General features: G+C 34.9%; 1 protein-coding gene across 1 annotated transcript in view; it reads right to left on the bottom strand.

The window, feature by feature from the left end:
* Positions 1 to 468: 468 nt before the first annotated feature.
* Positions 469 to 20,665, bottom strand: part of LOC145675677 (GEL complex subunit OPTI) — a 57,309-nt gene continuing 37,112 nt past the window's right edge. The window contains exon 4 of the mRNA XM_081746266.1: positions 469 to 15,149. Coding sequence (XP_081602392.1) covers positions 15,108 to 15,149 — 42 coding nt within the window. The 3' untranslated portion in view covers positions 469 to 15,107. The remainder of the gene's footprint in view (positions 15,150 to 20,665) is intronic.

Genomic DNA, 20,665 nt, shown 5'->3' with positions numbered 1-20,665 from the left:
ACCAAGAACCTTACAAGGGTTAATTTACGAAAAATGCAAACGGCTATTTTCGCAACACCATGGGCTAGCAATGCTAGTCTGGGATTAGCTGACTGTATTGCCGGTACTCGACGTGTTATCGTCCTCCGTTCCGTTACTCCCGTATGCGAGGAGTGCGTAACGTGTGCTACATATAGGTCTACCGCTACTTACGATACAAGACGGAGAGCCCACTAAAAAAAATTCACAGTCCAGGGCCCCTCAGGAAATTTCTCGGTTTTTTGCCTAGCCAATACAGTTTTGGCAACCAATATTGTCATGAAAGTGTTTGTATATAGATCGACGAAAGGATACTGGAGGGCAGCCGAAGTACTGTCTGAAAAAATCTTAAGCACGTTCAGTAAGCAATTTCTAATTTTCACTTATACAATAACAACGTAAGAAACAAGAAAGAAAACAAGGACAAAATTCAAAACAAAATAATAATAATAATGTTGATTATTATATTTTTAATATACATCTTTAAAAAATAACATCAAAAACATACAAAGGGGAAAATATTGTTCATATATTCAACCAAAATATAACTATTGTAAACTACTTTATATCCAAATATTTGTTTAAAAAATTGATAACTGTGTGCTGTACAATTAATTTTCCCATTTTTTTTATACTTTCGTCTTTGTGCACAAAATACAATGAACATACGAATAATGAAGAACAAACTCCATGGAAGACCCATGGCTAAAGCTATATATAGTATCTACTAACCTACCTCCCTTACTTATTACAAATCAACTAACAACATAATAACACAACGTACCACACTCAAATTATTGTTAAATAAAACAGAATAAATATCAATTAGGAATAATTTCTATACGGTTTGCTTGCAGCATGATTTAAGTTTGCTTCAAAGAAAAAAAAAATACATTTCTCACTTGCCTTAATAGATTGTGTATTCATGTCCAAAGAAAACTACTTTTTAAGTTATGAGTGTAGCTAGGAAAGTGCATTCAGATTGGGGCAAACTGACAGATAGGACAAAAAAAAACTATTGGAGTAAAATCAAAACAAATACACGAAAACTACACTGCGAGTATACCAGGAAAAAATCAATTTTGGGGGGATACTTAGCCTTTTGTAACATCATTCCTGGTGCAATTAAATCAATTAAACGCATTTTCTTTACCTTCTAAAAATTAAAATACCATACCTACAGTTATGACCGAAAGGACAACAAATAAATATTACTTATTATGTGTGGTTCTAAAAAAAATAGCTGAATTTGATTACAATACACTGACTCAGAGATTCAGTTGTAGATCCTGAAAATATTGCCCATAGTCTGAAATTTTGAGTATGGATCTCGTGAAAATGCAACAGTAGACAATGCTCTAAAATTAACACAATAATGAATGTGATTTGTATAATAATTACTTGTACTAGCATCACATAACCATATGAATAAACTGGAACATACTTTATAGAAGACACCTCTTGGGGAAAAATGTACAATCAAATAGTAATGTTAATTTATAAATATATCTATTTGTATTTAAAATCAAAAACAACATTGGGAAACACTTTTCACAAATTCATCCTAAATACAACTATTATAAATTATTTGGTATCCAAACAATTGCTTGAAATATATAATACAACATTGAACACATTTCAGCTGAAGTAGACTAAGCAGACACTTGGTTGACATTACAAACCACCATTGAAATAAAATTATCAATTATATTTCCTCGGTATACAACAAGAACGGAACACGTAGCTCAGACTATCTACTTCCCTGCTGTTCCCCTGCTTTAACGTCCAGATAAGCTTTTTATAGATAAGTGACCACAAAGTGTTATAACGTTAACTTTTTTGTGCTTTTGAGTGTAAGATATAATACTAAAATTACGATTTATTTTCGATTCAAGTGGCCTTAACAATTAAAAAGAATAAAATCAGGCTGCAAGCAAATTTTATGCATACAGGTTGTTTCAGTGGTTATGCTCCAATTTTTAAATAGCTGTAAACTCTGGGTCCAAATTAGCATGTAAAATGTGTACACATTGAAATGATGCAGGAAAATCAGAGGTTTCTATTTCGATTACCAACTATTGCCTGCACACAAAGAGCTTACTGACATGACTGTAGTGTTTGTGATGGTTTTGATCGAAAGACAATTCTAAGGTTAATGGAAAAGTCGGAAACAATATTGTTATTGACATGTTATCGTGTATCTGACAACATGGTGAAACGCGCAAAATTGTTTGGAAGAAAATGGAGGAAGCTTCCAGCATATCTTGTAACAGTAAATTATTTCTCTAAAGATCCCTTTCTCTTATTTTAAGAACGAACTTCTTAATTCAAGCCATACACATAACTACGACATAGGTGAACCAGTTTTGATACTTTTGCTTGTTTGTTTGAAAGAGTATACCTACCCGGTAATTTCATATAAATTTCTTTAGAAATGAAATAAAATCTTAACGGAGTTTTACGTCCCGCGGTTATGCAGGTTAGGCTAAGGAGACGATGAAGATGAGAAATGAATGAAATGGTGGAATGAAGAAAGTGGGAGAACCCCGAGAAAACCCATGAACACGGTGTTTGTCCACCACAAAGTTCACACGGCGCGAGCTGGGATCGAACCAGGGACCCCAAGCACCGGAGGTGAACGCTCTACCACTGAGCCACCGCGCCCCTAAATTTCTTTAGAATTTGATGGTAATGTTATGCTCCATCAATACCGAATTTGATGGTAATGAGATGGACTATAAAATAACTCAACGAATACTAGTTAATTACAGCAATGTAACATGCTTATAGGCAACCATATATTCTTTAGCGTGATTATGGTTGCATAACAGCATAGGAGCTGCAGTGCAAAGTTTCGGAACACTGTAACAGCACAGGAGTTGTACTGCAAACTTTCGGAACAAAACATTTTGAAAAACGAAGTGGGTTATGTGTATGGATTTTTTTTTAAATCATTTTCATTTGGTCATGTTAATACATTGCTATTCATTCCAACAATATATCTATTTAAAAAGTAGAGAACTCCATTGAAACACCCTGTACAATCATAGCTGACAACTAACGGAAGAAAAATATACAACAAAAATATAAATGTACAGTGACAACAATCCTCTAAAACTAGATACGCTCAATTTTTAAATCTTTGTTATTGTCAAATTAATTATATAATTAATATTATAACTTAGTCAATACACAATAGTGCTCCTGTTTTCGTCTTTATTAAGAATATGTATTGATCTGTTAAAAATGCATGTGGAGTACAGAAGCTAAGTGCTAAAAAGGTAACTGGAATTCTTTATTCTAACTTTTTCATGTTAAAAACCTAACGGAAAACTACTGATGGAATGGTATTTGAAACAAAGGTTTGCTAAAACAGAAAAACTCAAGTCTTTACATTACGTAATAACTGGTTAAAAATAAATACATACGTACATTTCTTTTATCAATATTAGGTTGTGTAAGTGAAAATTAGGAAACTATCATATATTTCAACATTTATGTGCAAATAGTTGATACATTTATCATCTGTATTATTCTTATTCTAAAATCGCCATATGCAATTCGTGATGAGTCTTAATCGTGAATCCTGTAGTTCTTTCTCATTTCACTGTCAAAAAAATAAGTTTCCTTGCCTCTATTGCCATATTAATTACGAAGAACTGAGTCAACAACAGTATAGGCCGTCTAACTAGGAATGATTCCAAAGTTGAACCTTGAATCTGGGGATAACTATATGTTTCCTGAAAGGGTTTGTCAAGCAAGATAAAAAAACAATTTCAGTTTCTTGTCCGGAAATGACTCCACCCCTTCAGAATTGGAAATATATAGAACAACTTGACCTATATGTCCTATATATCGAAGTAATCTGCATGACTAGTAGATTAAGAATATAATATGTACTACTCAATTATGTCTTATATTAATGAATAAAAACATGATTATCTCACTATAAATATTCCATATTAGTGGATCTATAAAGTTGAGAAAAGCATATGCACAATATCCAGTCAACAGCAAGTCGCTTGGTATTACAACTAATGTGACTCATTGTTATGGCTAGATGTAACACATTTGGTGTACGGATTTCAATTCCCTTTTTTCCCCTCCATTTCACCTACATACGTTGTCAGATCAGTACGTTCATTATACATTCGTCAACTGCTTATATAGACTAGTTTTTTTTCGGTAAGTCACACGGTACAAAAGCGTTCAACAGACTTTAAGTTACTAATTAGGGAAAACTAGTCGTAGTGGTGATTTGTACTCATTTACTCAATCCGAACAGCTCTCTCTCCGTAGCTATTTAAAACCGGTGGTCACCCTTCAAAGTTTAAGCCCTTTAGTCAGGACAAGGCCCGGGTAATGAGAGGGAACAAAGCTTCGGCTGGATGTTGTTTGCCGGAGCTTGGCTTTTGTTTCTGGCTATGTGTGAAAGCCATATAACTCATATGTCACGGTCCTGACAAGATGGTTCAGCCAGGACTTGGCCTTTGTTTATAAAGTATAGCTTGATATAGGTTATAATTGGGTAGTGCATATTATATTCTTAATCTACTAGTCATACGGAGTACTTTGATATGATATATAGGTCAAGTTGTTCTATATATTTCCAGCACTGAAGGGCTGAAGTCACTTCCGGGGAAGGAATTGAAATCTGTTTTGGAACCTGTCCGACAAATCCTTTCAGGAAATATATAGGTTATCCCCAGAATCAAGGTTCAACTTTGGACTCATTCCTAGTAAGTGAAAAAAAATATATATATAACGTAAATACAAGTAGATCATGTTAAAACTTACAAACTTATAGCAACCTTTAAAAAAAAGTCTCCAAAAATGCAAGTAAATTTTATATATATCCTAATCTAAATTAGTATAATCACAAAGTCGTTTCTAAACATTAATATTCTTTACACTTTACAAAAATTTTTTTGCTTTAAAAAAAAAGTAGATACAAAAAACCGTTTAAGTATTGTACTCGATACATATTTCGTACTATACTTCGTATTTTATAGTGTTACTTTGTATATACATATTACCGCATCTATGGAAGATAAAAAAGACAAAATTCATGAATTTTCTTAACACTGTACAGACAAAACATGTAGCTCTCATTTTTCCACATCACATACACATTAAGAAAAGTTTGCTTAGTACCTTAGTTTACAAATTTTCATGACTTACTGCTTTTTCACGCGGATCATTTACACTTCAAAAGTAGAAACATAAATCAATATATCGTTATTACACTAGAACTTTTTAAAGGATCACCTTTTTCGTAATTATTTGGATATTAACATAGCAAGTACAAAATAATTTTTATAAGTTCTATTCTTTCTTAACACCATTATTGTTCACTTAGTTGTAATACCATATTTACCCGTGCATCTCCCCCCCCCCCCAAGTTAACTACCATCTTATTCTAAATTTATTTATTTTTTTTTAAATTTAATATTCGTATAATTATCCTTTTCGTCATTGAGTTCAGACGAAATCATTTAAATATCTGCATCATTCGAAATTACTTTTGTCCTCACACGGATGCAGTGTTCGCTGACTCTTTTATCAATCATATTTAAAGTTGCTAAACTGAAAGCATATGTTAAGATTTCTTCTTTATTGTGGAACCCTTGTGATAGAAAAATAGTTAACCTCATCTCAAAATTTCTCCAAATTTGCTTGTTGGAAAACATGACTTACACAGTTTATAGGATTCCATTTTTATTTACAGAAAGGACACAGATTAAAAAAAAAAAAAAAAAAAAAAAAAGACCTATAAACTATGCCACCAAACAAACCACAGTTTCCCAAGAAGCAAACTTTGTTATAGTTTTGAGTAATGAGCATTTTTTTCAGAATGGTTCCGCAGGAAGGCAAAAAGCTTTATGCTTTCTTTTTAGCGACTTTCTGATGTCATCAAACACTGAAACAATCTGATTGAAGTACAGAATTTCGTTATACAAGGTAAGACTGTTTATATTTGAGTTACGTACCCCTCCTGATTCAAGTACAAAAATTTGTAATACAGGGTAAGACTGTTCATATTTGAGTTATGTATCGTTCTGATTAAAATACAAAAAATCGTGATACAAGGTAAGACTGTTCATATTTGAGTTATGTATCATTTTGATTAAAATATAAAAAATCGTGATAAGACTATTTATATTTGACTTCTGTATCCTGTAGTATCTATCAGCAATGGTACACGTAAGCTTTCTTTTAAATATGATGACATGATTTGCTAGACTCTTCTAACGCCTTTGTTCTCAGAAAGAATCCCCACGTAGTTTTCTTCTCGATTTTTTGTATGGTGAAAAGAAAAGAGGGATACGCAAGAACATACGGTAATAATTTGTAGGCAGCACCCAAATACGTTTTAGCCATTTTACAAATAAAAAAAAAAAAAAAAATCAACGAACAATTTTGACGGATACAGTGTGTCTAGTTCCATTATCATAACCGTTAATGCTAGTCCAGAAATGGTAATCTTTAGTAAATGTGATAACGGGTTTAATTTCCAGTGAATACGTCCCCATTAGCTTCAGACACATTTCACATAAACAAAAAAATAAACCTAAATATAATTTGTGTTATACAGCAAACCCTTAAATGTTTTGATAACATTTCTGAATCTCTATTAAATTCGAACTAAACAACTTAAATATGCTATGAAGAAAATTACTGGTAAAATGAAATTTAAATTCATTTGATACCAAGCTGTATTAAGCTTACAAAATTATTTTAGCATTTAGATACTTAAGTCATATTTTACACTGATACAAGGGATTTTCTCTATTACATCATAAAATAACCAGGAAATTTCGTACTTTAACATGGATTCATTCCCTCTAAGAAAGCTTTATTTCATAAATAAACATCATTTACTAAATTTGTGTATTTCCCTACTTGACGGAAGAAAATCCATATAAATATTCCACTTTCTCCATAATTCGCCTGTAATATATTTACTTCTCCTCTCGATGCCATGTTTATATGTGATTCAAGATAAAGGTTACATTTAAAAGGTTTTATATCTCCTTTAATAAATACTATAATAGATATTACCATCTTGTGCTTACTTTATAAATGTATTATAACATGAATCGAACGCACTGACGCAAATAACAGAGAATCTAGTAGATAAAGACCTAACGTTATTTTACAATATGTATTTGCTGTCCAATTCTTGAGACTGAACTGCATTGAATAGTATACAACATGGTAAAAATATGCCATATATCAACGCAGTTCCGATAGAGTGCACCATACCAAAAAACGCCATCTAAAGTTCGAAGAGACAATCTAAACATGACAGCCGCCAGTTACAACAGCCACAGTTTAACTGTTTGATTCATTATTGCTTACGCTGGTTGAAAGGGGACAACCAACTTATCTCCCTCTCCAACTCTGTACATTTCTACATTTACGTTCGTCTGACAGCCTAATGCAGTGAAATTAGTAAAATATTATTTCACGCTTTGTTCCCACATACTTATCTGAGGAGCAATTATCTTACTAAATTGTAAGCAGAAAATTTATGGACTCAACACGATTACTAGTTGTGCATGTCTTTCAAAATTAATATAAGTTTAAAGAAAAGGATGTAGAAATATTAATTCAAACGTAGTTGTTTCATCCAGATACAAATAAGAACTCTTTCGTGGGTATATGGTTAGCGTTCGCATTTTCTGTACGGGAGACCCTGTTCGGTTCCCGGTGAAAGGCCATGTGGTCCGGATCCCATGTTAAGTTGTATGGCCACTTTCACAACTTCAGTGCCGAAAGGGACGTTAAACTCCAAATCAATCACCCAGATGCAAATAACGAATTGTTTAATTTTTTATACACTAATTATTTCATTGTTATTTAGGTTTCAGCAAGTCAGACTGATCCTACACGTGGTCGTTAGTTTAATATGAGGAGAAAGATTTTTCAGTCTAACTTTCCAATGAAATGCTGAAGTCTGCATCTTAACGCATTAATTCATATTCAATATCAAAAGAAATGTTACCTATGAGTGTTGATAAGTTGAAATACTCTCTGATATTAAATTATCGGGTTCTTAAAAACACTATCAAGCAGATTTTGCTGAACTGCTACTATTTTACCACAAGGAGGATAACTTAATTTCTGATTGACAATTTTATCAAAAATCCGACAACAGAAGATCACAAAACACTTAAATTTACCAACTCATTTCTCACAGTAACATTTGTATACCAAAACTTCTGATTTTAGAGGATTTTCTCCTATTTCTTGAATTTTATGGACTGAGGAACATCACGGCTGTGTGGTTTTATTTTTAATAGATTTTCACAATGGACTTTGCACAAAATATCGATTTCCTACAGCGATAAATACTCATTGTATAATCTCAGAAATTGTCTAATGATTTATATAAATCAGAGGCGGCTTATGGGGGAATTACACTGGTAAATACATATTTATATATACATATAAATATATAGTCGCTTGAAGCTAAGGATACAAAGGTTAGTTAATGTATTAATTGTTGTATACAACAATTAGTACATTGAGGAAGTTTTCTTCTTTTAGTACCACGCAAAATAACTAATTTTTACCATCTTCCCTCATGAGCCGCCTCAGATATCAATCATACATTGTTAGGAAAATTATTTTGTCAAGGTCATTAAAACACTTGTAGAGGAAAAAATAAAAGACTTTTAAACAAAACAAAAATAAACAACAAGAAATACATCCACAAATCACAACTCCAGGAATTGTCTCAATCTTTGAATGAACAAAGACATGCCAATCTTACTATATTGAAAGATTCTTGATATGCTTTAGTTTGGTAGAAATCACTCAAGGAACAATATGTAAGAACAATTTTAATGCTTAATAGTACCGGTCACTTTTTCTGTAATCAAATGTTGCGCAAGTAATTGATGAAATCGGAGCTATATAAATTTCAGACTTGGCTCAATTACACTAAAATTTAATGGAAGTTATAGGAGCAATTTTAGTCTTTAAAAGTACAACTGTGTTCTAAGCATATTATAAATATAAGAAAAACTACAAGTATCAGTTCTTTAAATCAAATAGTCCGAGTACACATTAAAGCAGTGGTTTTCAACCGCCGGTCCGTGAGACTACTTTGCCGGTCCTCATTAGAAAAACATATAGATTTTAATCAGACTACCCTGACATAAGTAAATAAATACATAAAAAAATAACCGCTAGTCATTATCACATATGAGTGTAGAGAAGAAACCATTCGTGATTCTGAAGTTAGTAATTGGTTAAGCCACTTTTGTCAGCACGTAAAGCATACATTTTATCCAATGTGTCATAACATCCTCTGATAGGCGTTACTGTAATAGCTCGTCACACAGTATCTCAAGTGTTTGTTTGTTTCCGGGTATATATGTGGCTGTTTGTGAAATTTTAGTTGTAGGAGATACCAAACATTTTTAAACAGGATTCATATTCGTGGGCTGCTCCGGCCACGACGGATTTTGAACCGTATTTTCACTACTTCTTGCAGCTGGTTAGCTTTGCCCTACAAGACGGTGTCCCCGTCATCCTTGAAATGAGTTACATTCCGTGACAACCAGTTTCAAAAAAGGGTAGTGATCTATTTTACAATACCTTGATGTACTTTGCTAAATTAATGTGCTCACCGAAAAAAAAAAAAAGGTTACTACGGCTGTTTTTTCAAATTGCTCCCACGCCATGATACTTATGTAGCTTTACCCACATTTACACAACGGTGAAATTGTGGTGAATAGTGATATGTCGAGTATTTCCTCATCCGCAGTTGACCGCTCTCCGAGAACTGACAAATCGGTTTTCATTGGAGAAGGCAAAGTGGATCCAAATGTGTCACGGTTTGTTGCATATAGTGGTAGCCCAATAGCAGTTCCGTATTATTTCTAATTTTATAAGCAGACATTTTTTCTTCACGCAACCGTACATTCCCCCACAATGTACACAGCATCGGACTATTCGTGCTGTTCTGTCAACTTTGGCTTCGACTTTGCAGATTTGGGTAGTTGGGTCACTGTACTCTGGAACTGGGTGGCGTAGATCCTGGTCAACCCGAATTTGTGTCTGTGTATGTCTTTCCATCCCTTTAACAGTACTATATCTTGTTAACAGTTGTTAATGATACATTAATTGAGCACTGATAGTGAGCTGACTTGTAACACACTGTCAACAGAAAAGGATGCGAAGTCAGGTTGTCACAGCCAAATCTGAGCGCCATGGTCTCATTTACACTGAATGCTTATACCGTCAGCTACGTTACACAATTGGCCGTTTGCACACGTTCACTGTTTCTATAATAACATCTTCTAATGTAACTCTCAAATCCAAATTCAAAAACACACCTCTAAACTACTTTTTGTTATCCCAATCTGAACAGAAACCTTTGAAATTCAGTTAGTAACTTTTCGATTGTGAATGATTTATGTGAATCAACGTTTTCTGCGGTTTGTTCAATTAAGAAAACAAGAAATGACTGAACACTGGTGGTACTCTACGACTTACAGTTTCAACATTGGATCTACAAAGGAAACAAGATTTTAACCCACTCACCCCCAGAAAAAAAATAAATTTTCTGAGAAAATGAATTAAATAGTTTTGTGACTAAAATTTCAAACCCAAAATTAAAATGCAATTGCGACTAAAACTTGTCATTTTTATATTCATTATTTTTACAATAAATAATCTTAGTCCACGAGTATCGAAGGTTGAAAACCACTGCATTACAGCACTGTAACTTTTCTGTGGCACAAAATTTTATCGTTCACTACATGAATTTATAAAATTATATAGATATTCTCAACATACATTACATATATACTAAAAGTTACAAATGTATACGTTTAATTTGTACTGGACGTGAGAAGGAATTTTCGGAGGGAAGTCAAGGATTGAAGCTGAAAATACGAAATTAGAAGACGTTAATATAAGTACTTCTATCTGGAACAGAATGCATTCATGGATGGAAACATTAAAGAAGAAATTGACACATGCATTAACTAGGTTGGAATCCATTCGAAAAGAGCAGCTTCATACTGAAAAGTATGTCAATGTGTTTATAGCGTGAAATTTTCTATGCATGTACACTGTTTATTTTGACATATGGATCGGAAACGTGGACACTAACACCATCTGCAGACTACACAACGAATCATGGGGAGACGTACGTGAGGACTCAATCGTATGATAGGAAAATAATCACATGGATCAGAAGGATGACAGAAATGACGGGTATCATCATGAAAATAAAAACACTGAGGTGACAGTGGGGTGGACATATTTCAAGAAGAAAAGATGATCGATGAACAGAAATAATTCTTGACTGGACACCAGAGAAACGAAACGATCTCGGAAATGTATCTATACAAGGTGGTGTGATGAAATCAAGAAGCACTGCCGAAAAATGAAATGAAATCTGAGTTTTACGTCCCACGGTTATTCCTATTAGGCTAAAGGAGACGGTGATGATGAGAAATGAATGAAATGGTGGAATGAAGAAAGTGGGAGGAAATGAGAGAACCTCGAGGAAACCCATGCACACGGGGTTTGCTCACCACAAAGTTCATTTGGCGCAAGCTGGGACCGAACCAGGACCCCATGTACCAGAGGTAAATGCTCTACCACTGTCACCACGGCCCCCAGAAGAAGCACCGCCAAGTAGCCCGGAAAAGAATCGCCCAAGGTAGATGGTTGTGGAGAAGAGTTGGTAAACCTTCATCCAGCAGTGGACTAACAATAATTAGCTATTATAATTATATATATTTAGATACGTTTCGCCTAACACAACTGAGAAAAATCCTTTCACTTAAATCTGTAAGGTTCAAATTCCGGATTCTCCCAATTACGAAGAGAGAATGTTAACTGCCCACATAGTGCTTTTTCTTTCAGTTTACCGTTGAAGCTTTACGTGATTTCGTCCTGAGTGTCTATATATCTTATATTGCAAGACGCTGACTAGCGTAGTTGAGCGCATCCGTAAAGTTTAGGTTATATCTCGGTACTTCAACATACGTGCAATCCAGGATATTCTGTTAAGATTAACTGACGTTCACCTATATTATGTGCCCTGGAAACCCAAATCGGATTATGATATTGCTGGTACGCTTTCGACAACCAATCCTACTAGCTGACTTCGGCCTCACCCACAGAATTACTGATAAATATAGACAAGTATTATTTGGGTTATAACATTAACATATAAGACACGCAAAAGTTCGGAATTCCGTAGTTATAACTTATAGGAAGACAAGGCTATTAAGAAATCGTCAATATTTAGACTCGAACTTTTATGACGTGTCATATTATTGCCTGACATTTTTTTATTACATATCTAATTTATCATTACTACATTTTCTGAACAATATTGTAGTTTAGATCGTAATTTAGGACCGAGGTGATATATTTTTGGTCCTATCGTAGGCGAGTTTCACTTATTGTTCGAAATGATATTAGCCAATAGTGGCACTCAGATTATTTGAAACTTCCTTTCTTAGAAAATATTTGGCCTTGTGCACCGGGATTTGCACGAATACTGTACGGGTAGGGAGCATCTCTCACGTAAAAATTATGAGAGGTTCCCCCCTCCCCACGGCCTTTGGTTTGACAGGGCATAAAATTTCAAAACCAGAAAATTAGATTCAGGATAATCAATTTTCAATTGGACGATTCATATATGTTAAAAAATATCTTACCTTAAGACTCTGTTAAGAGTTTGTGTAACACTCTCTCTCTGCACTGAGGTACCAGTTGTCGATTGAAGTTTTCGGATCAAAGTCCTTAAGTAAAGGGCCATTGATGGAAATTGTCAGCAAATTCGATTGAGGATGGGAAAGGAGGGGCGAATTACAATGTTGTTAAAGACTTCACATTCCGTATTTTCTCTCACTCGTGACAATTACTTCCGTGCGAAACAGAAATTGTGCTGCCCTGTAAGGTCTGGCAGAAACCGTTCCTACTGAACTTTGGTCGCCAGCTCTAAATTTCTAGTCGCCAATGGCGACCGGAAATTTTGCGACCTATATTTATATATATATATAGCTATTATCATACATTACTTTTCACGCTAAAATAAATACTACTTGCGTTTATGTTTTCTCTTTACAGGGTCGCTACTGAGCTTGATTTACGCTTCACGATTTAACACAGTTATTCAGAAAAAAAATAACTTAGTAAACTTTCTAATAAAAAATGTCACCCAACGCCGCTTGATGAGGGGGGGGGGTTAGCAATGTGCGGTGATCAGTGCTTCAGAATTTTAAAAAATATTTATTCAGGACAAAATATCTTAATAAATTACTACTCTTACGTTAAATATTTATTTATTTATTTTGTGTGCATCATTCAGTGATATTTTACTACTTTGAAGACATAAACGTGTTAATTTTTTTCGAAGTTTATAGGTAATTGAAATCTGAATCCCAGTCTCCAGCAGTAGAAATAAATATGTAGGAGAAACACGCAACGTTAAATTTGAGATTTAGCTATAAAAAAAAGCAAACCTTATAATTGCATTGTAACCATTTTCCAGATTTGAGCATAGGCAGTTTTGTGTAAGATGGTACAATTTGACTATGGGTTCTATGATGTGAAAATTTAACATCTTAGATTGTTTATATATATGAGATAATTTATATATAGATTGTTTATATATATATGAGATTGTTTATATATATGTGAGTTAGTGTGTATGTATCGTGACCATCAACATTTCAAAATCTTATTGTTGATTTTAATATTTTCTGGGGGAAAAGAAGACTAAAGTTAGTAAAATTTAAGATGATCTGCGAAGCCCAGGTTTTCGTTAGTGTCTGTCTATCAAAGGCAACAGAATTGGTTGCCGAAATCCATGCTTGTAATTAATTTGTTGAAAGAAATTAAGGATTAAATTAATCAGTTAAAATTTTGTTAATTTTTAATTTAATTAATCACATTTTTAACGAATTAATTTTAAGTTGGTAATCATTTAAAAAAAAAATCATAACGATTAAAAAATTAATAGTTGATTATTTTTTCTCGAAAACCATGTGAAATGAATATTTCAGCTGAATTTTATGATATTTTAATTTTACTATTTGTCAATTACTACTTTTGTTTGAGAAGATTACATTTTCGTAATAGTAGTCTACTTTTCCCCATGCCCTTAATTTTATCCATTAAACTTTACATTAATTTTCACAGTTCACGACAATTCTCAATGCACAGTAGTGAAAACTGTTAATTTTAAATATTAATCAATTAATTCTGAAATTGGATTTTCAGGACACATATGATAGGTGAATGTTAGTTGTGTCTTTGTATTTCCTTTAAAAATATCTTATGGAGCTTCATAGCATGGTCACCGCAAAGTGCGTATGCTACACATCTTATGAGACAATTGATTATCGTATAATAAAAACAAAAAAGTTAAGAAACATTTCACCTCGTACTCCGAAAAATATAAATTTATCATCATCTACCTGACTCACTTTACATTAGTTATGATACTTATTGAAAATATGTTACAATGAGTTTAATACAAATTACATTTATTCCTTTTTATGCAAACGAAAAAAAAAAATCATATTGTCCCATGTTTATTTGCTAAAGAACACACGCACACAAGCATTCGTAACATATGTATACAAGACAAGTATACACACACACACACACATAAAACCACTTAATTATACATTATTTCCACCTCAAATTACGTATACATATATATATTTATGTCTGTATATATACAAACACGCACCACACAATTCCAACACCTTAGTGATATCATTTACTCGAGCACAATTTACAATGCACGTATCCCACATTTGCTGTAATAAATATTTATACATCTGTCGCATCTTGTTGTGAAGTATTTTTAAAAAAAATACTTGTATAACCATATGGAAAATATTACAAATTCACAGTTTTTTATCTTTAGTTAAATAATCTCACACGTCGATCACAACTTTTTTCCATTTTTTTTTTAAAGTTGAACAATGAAGGTAGTCAGAATCTCAATCACTATACCGAAAAAAAAAAGTAACACCTTAAACAATCCCATTAAACTAGATGTCTTAGTCGGTTTGATGAAAACCTTTCTAGGGTTGTGGTCAGTCAAAATGCAAACCTGAATATATTATGATCCACGTTACCTGGAAAAGAAAAAGAAAGACAGGTAAAAATCAAATTTGTTTAAATATAATAATAATAATAATCAAAACAATAAATGTTTTGTATTAAGGTGGATCACCACCTGGAAGTCAGTACATATTTTAGCTTATTTCCTTAACTACTGCGCAATGAAACGTTACATATTATAAATATTGTACTATAAGATAAAGTTATGTTTCAGGTACAATACAAGACACTGATTCATTTGGTTGTGTCTTCTGATATCAAAAAAGGTAACAAATAAAAGAAAATATTTGATTCGTTTTACAATGAGCACACAAGATGGCACTTGTTGTTAGATCTTGCTAGAAGTGGTCAGTTTTATGAAATGTATATTTGTATGTGTAAAGTGTTTTAAAGTAACGATCTTATTACAAAATAGACATATTGTTTGACCGTTTTTCGTGTTATGTTTCACATTTTATTTAAATATTAATTTGCATTTAAGGAAATAGATTTTGAGAAGAAACTTGCACAGAACGCCCTAATGCGTTGTTGCCAAATTTGTAGGTTTAGTTCCTGGATTCTAGCATTGCAATTCGAGAAGCAGAACTTAGCTGAGAATTTCGGTAAGGGTCGAAAAGTAATTTCTCCAGTTAGTATCCAAGCAGAATTCCATGATTACTTCCTTTATTATCTGGCACCAGTAAACACTCGACACTACCTGGCAACATCGCAGTATTCAAGCAGCGTTTAGCATACCACCGAGAACACCTAGTGATCCACCTTAATACTGAAGCAAGATACTTACTTCACGTTATTCGCACGCAGACGATTAGCACTGTTTGCAGTCTCAAGGTAACAACCGTGTTATTATATTTGCACAATTCTGGGAAGTTCTGAGTAATATATATATAAGTTTAAGAGTGGTTTTAAGTTCAAATTTTTAAAAGTGTGCAATTTTTGTTATTGATATTATCAAGGTATTTGTATATATTTTTATAAGCAGAAGGATCATTTCTGGTTCGATACTTGTATGCCACAACGCTGGATGCTCTGTTGTAATGTGATGAATTTGATGCTTGATAAGAAAAAACGCCGCGCTCAAGACAATGGAATTCTCATTGGAAATTTCGAAAATTACCAAATAACAGTTGTATACGAAGATCAGTTCATGATAACTGAGTTGTCTTTTACATAATGAAAGACAAGTAAAATCAAATTTGTTGAAATAGAATGAACAAAATAAAAAGGAAATATTAATACCGAAGTAAGGTACTTAGGAATTAATAGATTACTGGAGTTTTCTTTCGGTGTATAGCCGTACACTCACGTTGTAATAAGGGGAGATATTGCTCGCATGCATAATACGTTTTAGCATGATTATGAAATACGATAATCTAGAAATAAGCTCTCTTTTTCCTTCTTTACACTGGTAATATTCTTAATGTTATCATATAATAGATATAACTTTTAAAAAATCCGGCGTAGTGGTTTCAGGAAATAGCATGCACGACTATACTGCCACATATTGTTGCTACAATCCTAAACAGGGACGAAGTTCGGACAATGGTGCCATATGAATAGAAACATGAAACATGTCAAGACATAGACGACTAGGATATTTATGATTCTCAAATCACGTTAGTGCAAATGATAAGGCAGGGTACAGGTATTTTGCAGGTGGACGTAACGTGCCATTAATGAGAACCGATCAGGACGGCTATCGACACCCAGCAATAAATGAACTTACTCAAGTGAACAGGAGGTTGACTGTCGATACAACTGTCACGGATTCATGTTGTTTCCGCAATACTGTAGACAAAATACTAATATATCATATAATTACTAAACAAAGAACTTAAGTCCTTGAACACTTATTTATTTAGATGTAATACATTGCAGACTCTCTATTCTTGACTTTCATATATTCAACAGAAACACTTACAAAGTGCATATATATATATATATATATATATATATATATATATGTGTGTGTGATTTTCTTTTGCTAAAGATTTGATGCTACAACGAAACATTAAGCTTTACTGCCCAAAAACTTCCCCCTGTTTAGTGATGAACGAATGACTGAGTACGGGTGGGGTTAATGGGGACGTCAGCATCGAGGCTATATGTCCCTGTCACAATTAACGCGGTTGCTCAGGACTGCAAGAGTAAAAGAGGAACAGACTACGACGAATGTAGTTCAAAAGGAACAAAAGCGTTGCTAAATGAAAAGAAAGAAATGCAAAGATGATGATAAAAGAAGAAATAAGATAAAATATATAACAATAAAAAAATATATAGAAAAAAACAATAAAAGATCAGAGAAAATATAAAAATTTAGCATCTATAAAACAGTAACAACAAACTAAAAGTGCTCAGAGAATGTGAGCAACCATAGAGGCACGAATGAACCGATGTACCCGCCATCAATATCCGTAGCATCCCCCAAGGCACGTTAGTAGAGAAGGCAGTCCATAACGTTCTCTGCGATCTGAGTGTTCAGGATATTCAACAAGAATGTGCTGAATACTCAGGGGAACAATACACTCCTCACAATACAGTCGGTCATACCACGCAACAAATACCTATGCGTCAGATGAGAGTGTCTGATACGCAGACGCGCCAGGAGCACCTCATCTCGACGACTAGAGCAAGAGGATGTATGTCACGTTCTTAGGAGCAGCTTAACTGCATGAAGTTTCCCAATCCGCATGCCAGTGAGAGCGCATCAAGGTATAGAAATAGGTATGACGATCGAAGCAAGGAAGGCTATGCTCCAATGCAACCCCGGCCAAGGCGGCGTTCTTGGCAGCTGTGTCAGCACGTTCGTTTCCCCGAAAGCCGACGTGACCCGGCACTCAGCAGACAACAACAACACAATCCTGTTGCTGTAGGTGATGGCATTAAACGAGAATGTCTTGAATGACGGTGTGCTTGCTGAAGACATTCTGTAGGCTCAGAACCACGCTCTGAGAATCGGTGCAAACCAGCATACGACGTAAAGAAAGCCTAAGAGCATGGTCCAAGGCAAGCTTAATTGCAGTTAATTCAGCAGTGAATACGGAACACAGGCGATGCAATTGGAACTCGGAGCTGCCTTCATCGGTGACAAAGGCACACCGTAGAGAATTCCCATCCTTAGAACCGTCCGTATAAAACACATTAAAATTGGAGTACTGTTCTAACAGGGCAGCAAACTCCTGCTGGTATACCTGGGAACTAGTGACCAGTTTCGAACGCAAAGACAAACTTAAATCATGGCTGAGTGGACGAAGCAGCGGTGGTGGTATAACAGAAAAGTGAAGCAACAAAAGAGAGGGCCACACGAAATCGTCAGAAAGAAAACTCTCACACGCACGGATATACCAGGGGCGTGTATCGCGAGGACGGGCAGCATAGCGCTCGTAAATCGAACCACGAGACGAAGTCTACAAGGGTGGCTAAGAATACAACGCAGACGCTCACAGTAATTCAGGAGATAGGAGACGATAGGCTAGTGATGGTTCGTTGGCTTCAACATACAGGCTGGCAACGGGGCTAGTACGATACACGCCAGTAGCAATCCGAAGACCTAGGTGATGCACTATGTCAAGTTGTGGCAGCAGAGAATAACGAGCTGACCCACAGCCAAAGTCTAACTTGGACCGAGTTAGACTATGGTACAAGCGAAGCAGAACAGTACGATCAGCACCCCATGTGTGGTGGGAAAGGACACGAAGGAGATTCAGAGCTCGGAGACAACAGTACTTAAGATTGCGAATATGCGTGCCCATGACAAACCAGACTCAAGAAACGGACTGTATCAACGAAGGACAAGCGGGTGCCACCGAGGTACAAATCCGGGTCAACAATGCAAGTGCACTGCCGGCAGAAGTGAACACACTGGGATTTCTCGGTGGAAAAGCGAAGTCCCGTCTCATCCGACCAGCGAATCAGACGATTGAGAGTCAGTTGAAGCTGTCGATTAATGTCGCGAACTTGGCGGGAGCGACAGAAGATGACAAGGTCGCCAACATAAAACAGACCAGGCACAGGAGCCTGGATCTGCGAAAGAACACTGTTGACGACGACAGCAAACAACGTGACACTAAGGACACTCCCTTATGGAACACCATTTCTTGCAGAAAGCGCTCGGAAAGACGAGATCGCACACGCACTCTAAAATGTCGCTCGTAGAGAGAATTCTTAATAAATTGTGCAATATGTCCACGAAGACCCAAATCATATAATTGTTTCAAAATACCGTAACGCCATGTCGTGTCATACGCCTTCTCTAGATAAAAAAGATAGCAACAAGATGTTCGCCGTTGAGAAAGGTGTCCTGAATTTGACCCTCGAGATAAGCAAGAGTGTCAGTAGTCGAACGGAAGCGACAAAACCATTTTGATACTTGTTTAAGAGAGAATTCGATTTCGAATTCCACACTAGGCGCTTGTTGACCATTCGCTCTAGCAGCTTACAGACACAGCTCGTGAAAACAATAGATGTGTAGTTCATGGGGCTAGTTGCAACTTTTCCTAGCTTCAAGAACCCTGTTTAGTGATGAAAAATCACTCTTTCATAAGTCATAACCTCAACGTTGAGGAGACCGGCAAACTCTTGTTGATCTACGAACAACAACGGTGTCTGAAGACAGTTTTCTTCTTTCGTGATCCGGTAGGTGCTGACTATGTCGTCTTTCACAACTCCCTTGACATCTAATAAGTAGTGATAGTGACCAATTCTTCTTATGAAATGACCCTAAACTTAGGAATAGTTTCTTTCATTTTTTTAACCCAAATCTCGTGACTTTGGATTAAAGGACATTCATTTGGACTAAGCATTTATTCACCATTCGATTTCTGCATAGGCGTATGGAACCACGACCTTGGTCGAAAACTGGGAATTTTTACACAAAAGAATTTTTGTCTTTATTAGACGGAGTATGTAACAGAATAATTACGCTCCAACAGCCATTGCTGTACTGTGCTTTATTTTCACTGTCTGTACAGGTCTTTCTGCTGCCCCGTTATTTTGTGAATAATACAGATGTGCTAAAAAAATGATTAACAAACCTCTCTACACAACATTTGTTAAAAAAAAAAAAAAAAAAACTTTTAAAAGGTACCCATTATTAGAGACTAACGTTATCGGGAAACCTATAGTTTGAAAGGAGTCCTTTAAGGAAATAATTGCTTCTCGGGTATCCGTACTCTCCACTAGTCAAGTCTGTCCAAATGTGAAAAGGTATCCACTAACACTAAAATAGAACACCAAAGATATAACAATGATCTACATGTCTCGTTGTAAAGGAATTTTGTTGTTTCCCAATTCTCAGACAACTTTTTCGACCGTATATTGGCTACTGTATTACATATATCACATTTATGAATCAACTGATTCATATCATCTATCATATGCGGCCACCAAACTTCAGAAGTTATTTCAATTGACTTATGTAAATTTAAGTGCTCACAATGCAACTTTTCCATATAAGTTTTTGCTAATTTTCTAAGAAGTACCAGACATTTTTTGAACAAGCATGACATTAAAAACATTTCATTACAAATAA

Source organism: Thermobia domestica, chromosome 18 (assembly GCF_964235325.1).
Source record: "Thermobia domestica chromosome 18, izTheDome1.hap1.1, whole genome shotgun sequence".
Lineage (NCBI taxonomy): Eukaryota > Metazoa > Arthropoda > Insecta > Zygentoma > Lepismatidae > Thermobia > Thermobia domestica.
The sequence above is the reverse complement of the archived record's forward strand: the minus strand, read 5'-3'. Positions and strand labels throughout refer to the sequence as shown.